This window comes from Alosa alosa, chromosome 15, assembly GCF_017589495.1.
Source record: "Alosa alosa isolate M-15738 ecotype Scorff River chromosome 15, AALO_Geno_1.1, whole genome shotgun sequence".
Taxonomy (NCBI): domain Eukaryota; kingdom Metazoa; phylum Chordata; class Actinopteri; order Clupeiformes; family Clupeidae; genus Alosa; species Alosa alosa.
In genome coordinates, this window is record NC_063203.1 from 18,925,651 (window position 1) to 18,941,756 (window position 16,106).

Below are 16,106 nucleotides of genomic sequence, written 5' to 3' on the forward strand. Positions count from 1 at the left end.
CCCTTCCAGATGTGCCCATTATAAATCACAAATGAACGTCAACTTGTGCGCAGCAGGATGGTTTTAGGTCTCCGCCTTGGAAACACCCCCTCATCAATATCATTAGAATATGTTTTAATGAAATCAATGGCCTAAAAGCTGTAGCCTATGTAAAATTATATATTAAAAACATTAGTATAGGCCTAGCCTATGCCATCTGATGTTAACTAGCCTATATGCTTCAGTTCGAATAGCTTAACTAATTATGTTTTTTTCCAGCAAAGCTTTCTAGAAAGAGATCGTATGCATCCATGTCCTCGGCTCGCTTTCATTCCTTTTGCTTGCAGTAATGTGAATAATCAACATTTAGTATGTTTAGGCCTACTTTGTAGAAAAAAAATTGGGTAGGCCTACCTTATGAAGGAAAGACCTCTAGGCCTACAGCATAATCCTATATGTTATGGTACAGTAGGCTACTGTACGTTTCCAATATGATCCAGGGTAATATGCTGATTTAGCCTACAAAACAGAGGACTAAATTATAAGCGTGATATGTCATGTAGGCTTAACGTTTCTTTTAGGATTTGCTATGTTTAATTTCATTATTAATTATAAAATTATTAAATGGTCCGCCGGACCATTTGGAAGTGCAAATCTACAGCAGCCTTCCTGCCATTCCTATGTCAGGTGTACCTGTACCTGTACCAGGACCACTACCTGACAGTCACTTTGCACTATGTCAGGCAGGGAAAAAATGAAGGCAAAGTGCTTTGTGCTGAGGCAGTTTATCAGGCACAGACAGGAATGAATGTGGCTGAGGAGATTGAAGAAATACAAGAATACAGGGTTATGGATAACGTGGTGGCAGCAACGGTTGACAATGCTGCCAACATGGCTGTCGCTCTGAGGACCCTAGCTATTGTAAGAATAGGCTGCTTCGCCCATACTCTGAATGTAGCTGCTCAGAAGATAATAAAATGCCAAAGCATCTCCAACTGGGCAGCAAGAGTGTGGAGTGTCATTGTGTGGATGAAGAGTGTGAGCATGGCAAAGGTCGTCCTCAAAGAGAAGCAGAAACTCCTGAGTAAGAATTTTTATATTTCCATTGCATGCTAATATAACATTTTGGTGAGATATATAGCTAAATATATGCAACAAACAAATTGATGATTTTATAATGTGGATTAGGTGATGTGCTGACAATATATTTGGGGGGCAGCCGTGGCCTACTGTTAGCGCTTCGGACTTGTAACCAGAGGGTTGCCGGTTTGAACACCGACCAGTAGGCACGGCTGAAGTGCCCTTGAGCAAGGCACCTAACCCCTCACTGCACCCTGAGCGCCGCTGTTGTTGCAGACAGCTCACTGCGCCGGGATTACTGTGTGCTTCACCTCACTGTGTGTTCACTGTGTGCTGAGTGTGTTTCACTAATTTCACAGAGACCAAATTTCCCTCATGGGATCAAAAGAGTATATATACTTATACTTATATGTTCCTTTCTATCAGACCTGCCTCAGCATATGATGATTTTGGATGTGTAGACAATGTAGAATTCTTCTTATCTAATGATCAAAAGGTTCTATGAACAATTCCCCGCAATACAGGCCGCAGTTATGGACCCCAGATTGAGGAAACAATCAGATAAGGAAAAGTTACTGTACGTACACACCGCCGCCGACTTGAGCTTCCAAAGAAGCTCTGGTCGCCCTGTCAAGGACGCTTGTCAAAAAAGTACAGGGGGACGCTTTACGCTCTGGCGTGACAGCAGAACACGTTCGATCATGTTCTATCTTAATACTTTATTTAAAGGCCGTCTATTCGATTGGTTGCTGGTCGTTGGTCGCTTGGACGACAAACATGGAGGACAAATGTTCACTGCTCAAGAAAAATGATATACTGATGTGGACGGGAATTTCACATCTGTCTCTGTTGAACTGAACATGAATCTTTCTTTCTAAATTCAAGGATGAAGAAGTGCAGATCTTCTTGGAATAGGCAACAGTAATGGACCCAAGGTTCAAAATGAAGGTCTCAGGAAAAAAACCTGTTAGTAAAACCTGCTGTTAGAACTAAACATGGTGAAGCAGCTTTTAGCTGTGCAGCTCAGCTCTGGAACCAACTTTCGGATGACATTAAAAAGGCCCCAACTGTAGCCAGTTTTAAATCTAGACTTAAATTCACGTACACTGTTAAAAAACTATTCATGAGGTTAGTAGATAAAACTTAAAATTAAGAACATTTTGCTACTTGTACAGGTGAGTTGACAACTTATTTTAAGGAGTTTGTCATACTGAAAAAGAAAGAAAGCTGTCTCAACTTATTAATATATGGATTTTCAACCAGTCTTGCTTTCACCTAACAATAGATAAGTATTAAGTTAGTGAAACTTGTAAATCTCGTGACCAAACTTATAAAGCTGATAATAGGACTGAACGTTCAGAACCTTCCAGACCACGCCCGAGAAGTAACAGAAATGATGGAACAGGATCCTGTACATCGAACATCAAAGGTATGTGCAAAGTAGTCTATTATTTTTGTGTTTGTCTTACAAGCAACAGCTATCAAACAACGGCACACAGTGCATCAAAATCATTGTCACGTGAAACTATATAGGAAATTAGCGTTACAGCTTGCCCTTTTGCTAATTTGAACATTTGAAAAGATGAATTTTAGCTAGCTATCTACAGACAGTAGCTATTGTGGCTTCCAAGTTAGCTGTTGCTTGCCTGGTAATTGAACCATTTGAAAAGATTACTTTGGTAGCTGGTGTCTTCCAAGTTACCTGCAGCCTACCCTTTGAAAATTTGGAGTTAGTAAAGGTAACTTTTAGCTGTCTGGTGTCAAACTTCTGTTACGTTTTGTTTCACCGTGGCAGCTGTATTCAGCTCAGCACTTAACATTTTAGTATTGCTAGCTCTAACACTGCACGTGTTTGAGGATAATATTTGGTCATCCTAGTTAACATGGTCACTATTTATGAAGGTTTGTGGGCCATTTGACATTCTTAGCTAAACCTGGACATAATAGGTTTAGGCCAACATTTATTTATTTTTTACTTTAAAAATTGCTTTAAAAATAAACAATGCTATCAGAAAATTTAAATTGCTGTTTGCTTTTATTCAGACAGAAGTGAGGTAAGTTACTATAACTTAAAAAGATCCATGCAAATTGTTATCTTAGGGGCCGTTTATACGAGGACGATTGCGAAGGAAGACGACAAAATATTTTATCATAAGTGCCTTTCGTTTACACGGCGACCCCGCCATCGGGGCTTGAAGACGCAAAAATCTGAAGACTCCTTCCAGAGTGTAGAGTTTTGAAGACGACCCGGGTTTTGTCTCCGTCTAAACGTCTAAACCAAAGATCCTTGATTACCTCTCTGGCTAAACTGTCAAATTAGAATGTCTGCGCGTGACGTACCGGGGTTCTATCACACCACCACCCAGCGGTCTGGAATGCATATCCAATCGAATATCACATACTCTTGCGTCTTCATATAAACAAAGATGTCCCCCTGAGAATGCTCGTCTAAACGCGAATAAAAAAATGAAGACGAGACGCCACTTCTGCGTCTTCTCTTTTCATCGTCACCGTATAAACGTAGCCTTAATTTTTTAAGTCATTTCAACTCAAGCGTTTTTTTGAGTAAATATTGTGAGACTTTTATAGTTAGAAGAACTCAATTAGTTTAGCACAATCAACCTGATTTGTCCTCTAAAATCTTAATTAAGTTGAACCAACTTAATTATATTAATTTGATCATATAGTATAATTCAGTTGTTCTAACTATATAAGTCTCACAATATTTACCAAAAAAAACGGCTTGAGTTGAAATTACTTAAAAAATTCCACGCAAATTGTTACCTCAATTTTTTTTTTGAGCCAGTGTATTATTTTTTAGAGTGTATGGGCTGGGTGGTAGCGTGTCTTTAGGAATACGCTGTCTTGGTTTGTATAGAAATTAATATTAAGTGACACATACATGCAAGGGTGAAAATAGGTGTTTAAGTAGCTTAATTGTTTATAACTATTTAATTGTTATCGATAGCAAGTCACAGATGTCTAGGCCATCATAAATTTGCTTGTCATCAAGGACCTATCAGACCCTTACAAAAAAACTGCATTGTGTGACAGGAAAACTGCAGTTTTTTTCTGCAGTATGCTACTGCAATATTTTTGTGTCCAAAATATTGCATTGTGCAGTACAATGTAGGCCTGTCAGGGTCGACCTATTGTTTTTTTGCACAGCTCTATCAGAGCAGCTGTATGCCTGCAGGCTATGGGTATATGTTATTGTTTACACTTTTTTGCACAGCTCTGGTCGAGCAGTCTGAAATCAGTCTACAGTAATTAAAACTGGTTGTGTTGTCATAATTGTTGTGTTGAATGAATATGAAACACTCTCTTTCTGTTTAAAATATCGATATATATTGGATATCTCCAATCAGCCCCAAAATATCGGGATATCAGTTTTGGTCCATATCGCCCAGCCTTACTGGTTTATGTAATGGCCCTGCACACCAATATACTCCTGTGTCACATAGTTGGCCTCTTTGGTTCTCAAGCCTGAGTCTCAAGTGTGTTCTGCCAACCCCCCTGCAAACTCCAAGAGGATCTTATTTTTAGTGGGGGTGGGATGTTAGAGAATCTGGGACTGCTAGGACTGGCAACAATAGGATATAAGTACTACTGCAAGACAGGTGAGAGAAGTTGGGACTGCGATCTATTGTTACTGAGGGTACACTACATGTTCCTAATGCTACAACCAGACAAGTCATGCAAGCACAATCAGGGACGTTGCAATTTTTTTCTGACGAGGGGTGTGGATCATGTTAGAGTGGGTCAGGGGGTTTCTCCCCCTGAAAATTTTGAAATTCTGGCTGCTAAACATACCATTTGAAGGAATGTGCTACCAGTTCCTACTAGAGCAGGGACATCTGTCATCTTCAAAGCACTCCTGAAGACCCTGCTTTTCAGAATATTTCCTCTCATAGCACTACATACAACTAGCCTTCTAACACTTAGGCTTATCACCTGACTAGAACTGACACTTAACGTGTTCAAAAACAGCACTCACTTATTGTACTCTACCTTTTAAATTGTTGTAGAATTGTTGGGAGAATTGTTTTTTAAAAACTTTAAACTGTTTACCATGTTTTAAGTCGCTTTGGCTAAAAAGCGTCAGTCATGTAATGTAACCATTTCAGTGCAGTCTGGGAGTGACAAAAATACCTTAACAGAGCAAGCAACCCTCCTCTATCTGAGGACTAAGCTAAAGTATCTATTTTGCAGGTTAATGTCAAACACATAGATTGATGAAAGAACTGTAAGCTCAAATTCAAAAGATTTTGAAGTCTGCTTCATTAAAGCATGTTTACTAGGGGTGTAAAGATGAACCGATACGTATCGGTATCCGTTTTTAACGTGTAAGATACGGTTACATCGATACGTGAAACCCCGTATCGGAAATAAAACTGAAATGAACCGGTCGTTATATCGATTTACTTGTTACGAATCGGTTCACAAGCTTTTCTCCTCGCTCAGACTCTCATTGACGTTGCAGGCAGCGCGTTCATCCCACTTCCGGTTTTGAAACTACACGTGGCACGGATTTGTGGGTAATGCAGTTTGTTTTGGGCTACATTCATTGCCCAAAGTTGTCAAAGGACCTCATTACCCATACATCTACTGCAACTTAAACGCGTGACAACTCCTTTTCGGTCGTTTTACTCTTTGGGTTTTTTCAAAATCCAGCACGAAAAACGATAGTCTGAGTAGCCTTCGCTTTTTTGTTGAAGGGATTTCCTTAATGTTAAAGAATAATTTGGCTCTTGCTGCTAAAATGAGGCACAAATTATTATTATTTTGTTCATATTCACTTTTGACTTGTGGCACTGAGTTTCTGGTTTCTGCATATTAGGTCTACCGTTGGAACAAAATAAGCCCAGAGAGTTCATTGATATGTAGGCCTATTTTATTCTTGTAGGCTATGAGAAAATGCCAACAGTGTCTTAAGCACTGTTTTATTTTATTTCGGTATTGTCTTACCTTAACAATAGGCTACAGCTCCTTGAAAACAATCAGATATAACTCTATACAATCTATAATGTCTATTAAAATGAGTTGTATTTGGCTGCTGTGTTTGACTGAAATGTAGACTATTATTTTTTTTAATTTCAATACAGTATATGATACAAACCTCAGTTTAGATAATCATATTCAATTGATAAAGATAGTCAATTTTTTGTCTAATTGACAACCATGACCATGATAATTGATAACATAAAATTAATGTGCACCTTGAGCAAATGATAAATCTTTCAGAATGCTTTCCATTCTTGAACTGCATCGAATTGCATCGAATCGTACTGAATCGTTTTTTATGAACATGTATCTTTTCTTGTATCGAATCGTGCCCATGTATCTGGATGTGAATCGGATCGTCTTTTACATGAGAGATTCACACCACTAATGTTTACACACAAACACTTACACTTAGCCCTAAACATGATTTTAAAAACAGTACCATTGCCGTTTTTATGTTACTGTAGCTGTAGCTTTTGTACGGGTATCCTTTTTCACTACATTTGGATTAGCTGCCTGATCAGGGGCGTAGCCAGGATTATTTTATAGGGGGGGCCAGCTGGGTCCAGACTTTTTATTGGGGTGGCACTTGGGAATCAAAACTATTTGAAAACTACTCAAACAGTTTTGAAGATTAGGATAGCCTATTTTAATAATGGCAATAAATTGTGTAAAGCCAACACTGATACACAGGTCAGTTTGTTGTCCACTCCAACACATTTTCCATAAATAGGCCAATACTATAAAAAAGTACATTATGATAATGCACCTTACTTAATCAGTCTTATTCAAATGATGTTAAAGAACAATACTAAAATATAGCTGCAAGCAGCAATGTGGGGGCCAAGCAGGCAGTTCAGCAGGCCAGATTTGCCATGCAACTCAATGCTGTGGCATCAGGCATATAGAATTAAGCAGTCACAGAAAGTTCCATGCAAAACAACCCAAGATTGGCTGAGTTACAAGGTCAAGTTTCACATCAAAACATAACTGATTTTGTGTGGCTGAACCAGGGCTGAGTGTCGCCGCCCCCTCAACCAGCCAACTCACCGCCGCAATCGCCCCTGCCCGTCCCACCCTGCCCCACCCTTGCATGCACGCATTAGAATTAATTGAATGGAACTCGCTGTATCAGTTTCACATCAAAAATAAAAGATTGATTGAGATATGATCATGCTTGCTGTGATTTCAATGCCCCCATAGAGGTCAAAGGTCACCAAATTATTTGTGCATCATCAGGATGAACCAGACGGTTCTATGGGCTGCCATTGACCTCCATTGCAGAATAATGCAGCAACTACAGGCCAAAATACATTTTTGCCAATTACAGAGCCCCCTAGAGGTCAAAGGTCACCAAATTCCTTGAGCGTCCCCCTGATTGGGTCCTGAGTCCATGCACCAATTTTGGCTTTGATAAATGCAAGGGTATCTGAGATATGAGCTCACTTCCTGTTTGGCGGCTTCACAGAAAGTTTCGATTGGCTGTTACAGCCGAATGCTACTGTCAAATGTTCCAAAAAGCAATGCACTGATAAGGCATGGTCTGAAGATGGTCTCTGCCAATTTTGGTGAGGATCCGCTGAAATTTGTGACCTGACAAAACTTGTATGTGTTTTTGATTAAATCCAATATGGCGGCCGAATCAATTACGATGACATCACAAATTGGCTTGGGTCGGCCTAAGGACATTCAACAGTACAACCAGACACCACTAGTGCATTTTAATTCTAAGCAAAACTGCTGCTACAGGCCAAAAGACATGATTCTTAATTACAGCACCCCCTAGAGGTCAAAGGTCACCAGATTTCTTGAGCGTCCCCCTGATTGGGTCCTGAGTCCATGCACCAATTTTGGCTTTGATAAATGCAAGGGTTGCTGAGATATGAGCTCACTTCCTGTTTGGCGGCTTCGCCGCAAATTTTGATTGGCTGTTACGGGCGAACGGTAATACTTCCGAAGACGAAAAGTGATAACTTTTGTGAGGCTTGGTCTGAAAATGATCTGTGTAAAATTTGGTGGGAATCAGAGAAAGTATGTGACCCCTGATACATTTTAAGTGTTTTTGATGAAATCCAAAATGGCGGAAAATCCATCATGGCGGAAAATACCTGACTTTTGAAAATCGGACCTACGGGTCAAAAGTTACGCGAGTGAACACACTTCCAACTTTGGTCTGTTGGTGGCGCTAGAGGGTTCGAGTTGCCGACATGAATCCCCAATTAGTGTGCCAAATTTCCCAACTTTTTACCAGACGGTTCTATGGGCTGCCATTGACTTCCATTGCATATAATAATAATAATAGGAAAACGTAGAAACACAATGAGGTCCTCGCAGCTTCGCTGCTTGGCCCCCAACTAATACAAATATTGTATGCAGATATTTAATCTTATACTGATGGCCAAACTATATTTCTTTCTGATATCCACTCCAAGTACTTGGCTGTACAGTAAGTAACATGGCTCTGAAATAAGAAATTAACCCTTAGAACCCTAGACTGTTTTAAGGGCTTTTTCACTACCTTTAGTTAGAAGCATTTATCCTGGTCAATGTAAGTGCCATACACACATGCTATACATTGTTTTTTTCAGCAGAGTCTAGGCTACCCAGACCTGCCACAATTTCATGTATTAATACATGCATTGATTTCATTTTGATTTTTAAATAATAAAAATACAAAAAGTGTATTATTAAAAATTCTTATATTTTGACATGTATCTCACCACTGCAAACTGTCAGCTGGCACATGTGTGTGTAGGGCAGACTGTCCTGAATCTGGCAATATCATTGCCATGGTGGAGGGATTCTCTGGGGCTGAGCAAATGTGAAAAATATGTGGTGTGTGCCTTACGGAAATAAATGCCTTTTTATTTTAGCCCTATGAGCCCTACTCTATTTTTGGCCATTCTCACTACCTTTAGTTATAAGCATTTATCCTGGTCATTCTAAGTGCCATTTACACATGCTATATTTTTTCAGAACAGTCTAGACTACCCAGATCTGCCACCAATTCATATTAATACTTGCATTGATTTGGTTTTGATTTTTAAATAATACATAGACAAAAAGTGTATTATACCATTCTTATTTTGAAATGTATCTCTGTCAGCTGGACATGACTTTTATGTATGTTTAGGGCAGACCTGAAACTGGCAATATAAGAACCATGGTGGAGGGGGGCTTTGGGGATGACAATTTACAGACATGTGGTGTGCGCCTTACATAAATAAATGACATTTTTTTTATTTAGTAATGAAAAATGACCTTTCTGCGCTCCATATCTGTGACACGAACTGATCTTACCTGACTGAACCCGAGTTTGCGTGTTCTGTGTGTACACTAATGATGATTCTAAAACAACTTTTTACTGCATTGTCATGAACAAAGTTAAGGCAAAAAGGTGTTTCTTTGTCGAATAAATTGGGATGCAATGTGAGTCTCGAATTAGATGCCATGCAGAAATTTGCTGGGATCTCAAAACCGGATTATGAACATACTTTGCCATAGAGACACACATGATAACGTTGGATTATGAACATGCTTACAAAAACGTACAAAAACGTGGGGTAAGTCGAGCTATATTAAGTTATTATTTTGATGTCATTTCGTCTGTTTTTTAACCCAGAATTATGTACTTGGTATCAAATGATAGCGCTGTGTCTCCTCTTTCATCTGACATGCGTGGCATAGGCCTATCTATCCGATCGTATCACGGGTTCGTGATAGGGCCTAATTCAAACGAGAGTAATGTGTGCAGCGTTGGTTTTTGTACATGATGTTATTTTGCAGTCACGTTGTCTGTTTTTATAGCCAGGAAGCATCGATACTTGGTACCAATAGATAGCCCTGTGTCTCCTCTTTCTTCTGATATGCTTGCCATATCTATGCGATCACGGGTTCGCGAGTAATTCAAACGCGAGTAATGGGTGCGCAGGTGAACTGTAAATATGAATCAATTTGATTTAATTATTTATTTATTTTTCATACTTGATCGCCCAGGCAAGTGTTTAGTCTCGTTGGAAAGCCCCACTTCTGCTCTGTCACGCAATGAAGGTTTCATCTCGCTGCGATGAACAGTTCTGGAGCAATGTAACAAAGAACTCAGGCAAAGCAGCAGCCTGCCTCTGCTTGACCAGCTATGGCAAGAACCACGCAGTCAGCAAATTATGTTTTTTATAAAGTAGCCTAGGGTAGGCCCTATTAGCATACTTTTATTGGAGCCATCCGGAGATATGGGCCTAATATGCTTGCATTTCACCCAAATTTTATCGAAATATTTTTGTAACAGCGTTACCGCGGGCATCCGATTATTTCTGATCAGCCCCACAAACCTAACAAGGACAACCCAACGCAGCTCACTTGGCTATGATTCGTGACACATTCTAACATCTTATTAGCATTAATGTTCCAACTCATCATCAACTCACCTGTTGTTACTGAGGTTAAGTAGTAGTCTACTGTCAAGTGTTTTTTAACAGATGACTTGAATTGTCCCGCTGCTGCTGCTGCTGCTGCTGCTGCACTAGGCCTTATAGCCTACTCACGATTTGATCACAACCGTGGGCTACACTTCAGTCCCTGCTTTGCCAATGGTCGTAGATAGAGTGCAAAAATTTTTTTTTTTTTTGCTTTATTTTTTTTTTTTCACTGAACGGGGCAAGGGGGGCAAGCTTTGACCAGTGGTAGCTCCGCCCCTGTGCCTGATGCGTGAAGAGAACAAGTAATGGAGAAACTTCCAATGTGATGCCTTGGTAACGTTATTAAGTTGGATTTTGAAGTTAATGCAACACCCTCGTTTCTATGAATCAAAGCCCATTAGATAACATTAGCCTACTGTGGTTTAGCTTTGTATGGCAGTAACGTTATAGCCAAATATTTGTTTATGGTTACTGGGAGCGTCTATGTTCCCCGGTTCCTATATTCCCCTCTTTGTATGGGACCGGGGAACATAGGACCCTTTTATAAAACCCCATAACCCCGAGTGGGGAACATAGGACCCAGGGAACATAGGGATGATCCCGTTAGACTAGGCTAGCTAACATTACACTGATACAATTGACTCTACTGATACAAACAACTTATCACTTCAACACCATTGACTGTAACTGTTCAAACTGTAACTGTAACAGTTCAACTGTTAACCGTAACAATTCAACACAACCAAACCATTGGTCAAACTCAATGTGCGTGTGAGTCGCTACAGGAACATACACTGACACCAATTTTAGGAAAAGGGCTGATGCTGACCGGTCTTCAGCTATTTTGGTACAGTTTATTACACATCCATAAGAATACATTTGAGTCGTTATATGCTCTGGATTATTATGAAGCAAAGGAACAAAGAACAAATAGGAACAAAGTTGTGATAAAAAAAATATCAGGGAGGAAAAACCTGAGGGGGCACGTGCCCCCTTAACTTCAATTTGCATGACGCCACTGGCTACAACACATTATATAAATCCGTACACACAACAAAAACAAGCAATATAAAGAGAAATGATAATATCTGGATCTGATTCTATTTCCACAGTTGGTCAAGGAACAAGGATGAAGAACATGTCTTATATCAGTGACCTTATACTGGAAGAACTAGGACACTCTGAATCATTCACAGATGTTGTATTTTACACTCTGCTCTTTGTTTATATTACACTGCTAATAACCAATTTTGGTGTTCTTGTTCTCATCATTAGAGAGAATAGCTTACACCAACCGATGTACTTGCTATTTTGCAATTTGTCAGTGAATGATGTCCTTGGTAATACAATCATATTACCTCATTTGTTATTTGACATGATTGACATGGTTAATCTCTTATAATGCATGTGTTTCACAGGTATTTTTCAGCCATACTTATGGCTCAGCATCACACACCATTCTAATCATAATGGCTATTGATAGGTATGTGGCTATATGCAATCCATTGCGATACAATGCAATAATGACAGTTAAGTCAGTTGCACTCTTGTCTGTGTCTGCCTGGGGTGTTTCAGTTGTATTAGTCGGTGTGTTAGTGAGCCTCACTCTCAGGTTGTCCCATTGTAGGTCAGTTATTCCGAATTTTTATTGTGACAATGCCTCCTTGTTCAAGTTATCTTGTGAAGATGTGTCTATTAATAATATCTATGGACTGTTCTACACTGTGGTGCTATTTTCCTCCTCAAAGGGTACTGTCGCTGTCACTTACATTAGAATTGCTGTTGTATGCGTGACTAAGAAAAATGCAGAACTTAACAACAAAGCCATCCAAACATGTGCAAGTCATTTAGTCTTGTATCTGATAATGTTACTGACAGGATACATTGTGATCATCATGCATCGGTTTCCAGAACACAGATTTTTAAGAAAACTCATTGCTATTGGTTTCCATGTTGTACCTGCCCATTTAAATCCAATTATTTATGGCCTAAAGACTAAACATTTAAGTCAGAAAATTGTGAAAATATTTCAAAGGAAAATAACGCTTCATTAGAGAACATTTTTAAAAAATTTCAATACATCTATAAGTAAACTTTTTGACATTGTTTATGGAAAATATATCCACAAGTATGAGAAATCCATTTCTATGTACATGATGAGAATCAAGTAAATAGAAACAATGAAACATTGAAGGGCACACAAGTGTCCTTCACAGTTACTACACATGATTATTATTTGATTTCATTGAACTTGTCATGATTGCATATGGTGAAGTTGCTTGACATAAGCAATTCGAAATACTAAATTCTTAAACCCAGTTAAGGCACTGGGTAATGCAAACCTTGTGTTGACTGTGTTGGACAGGTGGTGTGAAACTTTACTTTCTTGTTGCAGTAAGTAAAGTAAAGATGCAAAAATTTTATTTTTTCATTCCATTACATGATATTATGAATGGCAGTAAACACCACATTCTGTAAAAAAGTAGGGGAGCAGAGTTGAATGTTATTCTAACAACTACTTTAATCAGTCAGAACTCTCTTTTCTGATTTGTATGTACAATGATAGCTGTGCAGTAGCCTACATACGTTAGGTAAAACCTCCTTCCTGACGCCTAAGTGACTTGTTAGTAAAGGATTCTGGCATCCATATGTTTTATCTCCCTTGCTCGCATGCTTGCCTCACAATCTGAGGTGCTATATGTTACGGGTCCGAGCCCTAGCATGGCTTTGTTACGAAATATGCATATTTAGTTTGTTTATTATTGCTCTTTTCCACTTTAAGGGTACCCCGAGAGCAAATCTTCTTTAGTGCTGCTTTAAAACTGATTTGCTTGATATGCAGGTATGTTGAGGCTACAGTAAATAGGGCTAAAAATTATGTTTATTGTATTTGACTGTTTATATTGACATTTTGAAACCAGACATAAATGTAACTTAAAAGTTATTTTCCCTGGCCTGTTGAGGCTACAATAAATAGGACTAAACATTATGTTTATTGTGTTTGACTGTTCATATTGACATTTTAAAAGCATACATAAAAGTAACTAAAAAGTTACTTTCCCTCATAAGTAATAACTTTTATTTAGAAATTGGTAAAGTAATTAAATTACTTTTGTACGGTAGCGTATTGCTGCCACACCAAACAACAAAAGGCTCAGTATCACGTAATTACGTGAGGTTTCTTGTTATTAAAACATGAAAAAGATATTGTTATAAGATATTTATCACGTTATCACATGAAATCATCACGTTATTTCAAGATAACGAAACTAGATGAAATTAGAGGCAAGAATATTATGGAGTTACATTAGTGCCTCTTTTAGAAGCGAGCAGTAGAACAACTTGAGTGCAGAAAAATGTTTTGAGCAGGAAATGATACGTTTGTGCCACAATTGTCAACTAATAAGAAAAATCAGGGGAGATCATTTACTGTCAGTGGGAAAGAAGGAAAATTGCTGAACCGAACACGCCAACTTAAAGTTATATCTCGAGATGTCAGGTGTTGCGTGATTAACACCTACTTATGCACCTAACCCCTCACTACTGATGGAAATAATTTTATATGACCTTTTCTTGCCCCAGACTAGATGGAGGCTTAGCCACATTTACATTGACCATGTATTCTCTCGCTCTTCCTTTGATCTATTCAATGCAGATGTAGGTGTGAAATGCTCCCCACTGGCTGGGCACCATTTGTACCACCATCTGTTCCACAACTCCTTTGTTCTGTCTTTGGTTAGACAAAGACCCTAGGTTAAACTTTAGCTGAATTATATGTTTGTGTTATTAACTGTATTCATGTTTGGTATCATTTTTATAGTCTCAGTACAAGGAGTACAATGATTTAAGTGTAAGAATGTTTAGAACATCTTGTATAACATTTCTACCTGAGGAGCCTGCCTAATATGTTAATAGCAAGTAGGTGTGTGTAGGTGTGTCTGGGTGTGGCTGACTGTAACGGCGGGAAGAGAAAGCCAATCACAGGACGTTGTACCTATGACCACCACTTGAACCACACCTTTGCAAATTGAGCATAAAAGGCCAGTCTCTTCCGGTAGTCTTTAAAATTGTAGTTGATGCTTCTGAGCTGAAAGCTGTAGTCTCCCTTGACGCGCGTTATTGTAAAGTAAAGCCTGAATCTTGGATATCTGGAATCCTGCCGAAGTCTGCTGTGTTTTTGTCAAGTAATTATATCCACCCATAATTACTTTCACTACTCCCCGAAGGCGCCGTAGCAGGCAGCTCACTGCTCCGGGTTAGTGTGTGCTTCACCTCACTGTGTTCACTGTGTGCTGTTTGTGTTTCACTAATTCACGGATTGGGATAAATGCAGAGACCAAATTTCCCTCACAGGATCAAAAGAGTATATATACTTATACTTAATTGTTCGACTTCAATAAATTCTTTGTTTTAAACTATTCTGTGGGCCACTGAACCTTATTGGTGGATGGTCTGCTCCTCAGGGTAGTAGGTTGTGGTGGTCGCACAACGCCCTCCTGGTCACATTATACATTCCTCTTTAGCAATCCTGACTGCTAACATCCTGAACTTCAGCAGCCAATGAGAACCTATCTCCCCTGAATTTCCTGGGGGTCGTTTCTAGAAAAGTTAGCAACAACGTTGCTCAACCACCGTGGTACGACGCAACTTGCGGCCAAACAACGACATTGTTACACCTGTTTCCAGAAAGCATCGTACCTGTGTCACAATTTGCTACCTCCGGCGTTCGAACACCATAGTTCCAACAACGTTGTTGATGATGCAGCGATACCTTGGTGGAAACAGTAGCAACGTGTAATACCCCACCCCCTAGAAAATTCTCTGCCACGGCCTAAGTCGACATTTTTATAATTTAAACCGAGTGATTAATGCTGGCATTGTCATCGTCATCTGCAAAAACCTAAACCAATTGCAAGTATATAAAACATTTTACTGAAGCCGACCACTATGTGTCATTATTTGTGTTAAATATTTATGTTGGAAAAAATATATAGCCTGGACGAATGTCTGGGTATCGCATATCTTTTTAATTGTCTCGTGGTATAACGGTAGCGCGTCAGTGTTCTACGCGCTCGGCCGGAGTTCGCGTCGTATCTCTTCTTTTCACCTCTGAGTAAGAGTAGGCCTACGAGACACAACAATAGGTTTTGACCATACATATTTATGTATATAGTTACTCTACATCAACAGACCATAGATACAAGACATCAGTCAAAAACAATTGAATCTACGTTTCACACTAGTTCACCTGCAGGTAGCAAGAAGCAAATCTCACATCATAAGAAAATCTACCCTACAACGCTGGGATAACAAGTCACCTGATTTAGCCACTACACCATTTATTACTGTGCTGATTTTAAGAGTCTGTGAAGATAATAATACTAGCTTATCAAAATGCAAGGCAATACTCAAATTAACATAAATAGCCAGAATGAGCCAAGTAGGGGAGTCCGTCTCTTACTCAAAATAAAGCTTACAGTACTATATACACCAGGGTATGAATAGCATCCACTTCTAACTATACATTGATGCAAACAGCATACCTTATTCAGAGTGTCTATTACACAGCTGAGCTATTCACACCCTGTTACGTAACAAAAAAAAAACATGTTGCTTGTTTTTTTTATT

General features: G+C 39.1%; 1 protein-coding gene across 1 annotated transcript; it reads left to right on the forward strand.

Annotated features, from left to right (window-relative positions):
* Positions 1-11,607: 11,607 nt before the first annotated feature.
* LOC125308711 (olfactory receptor 52N2-like) lies at positions 11,608-15,591 on the forward strand. The gene is given in 3 exon segments (XM_048265274.1): positions 11,608-11,867; positions 11,869-12,506; positions 15,554-15,591. Coding segments are annotated over 3 exon segments (936 nt in total).
* Positions 15,592-16,106: the final 515 nt, after the last annotated feature.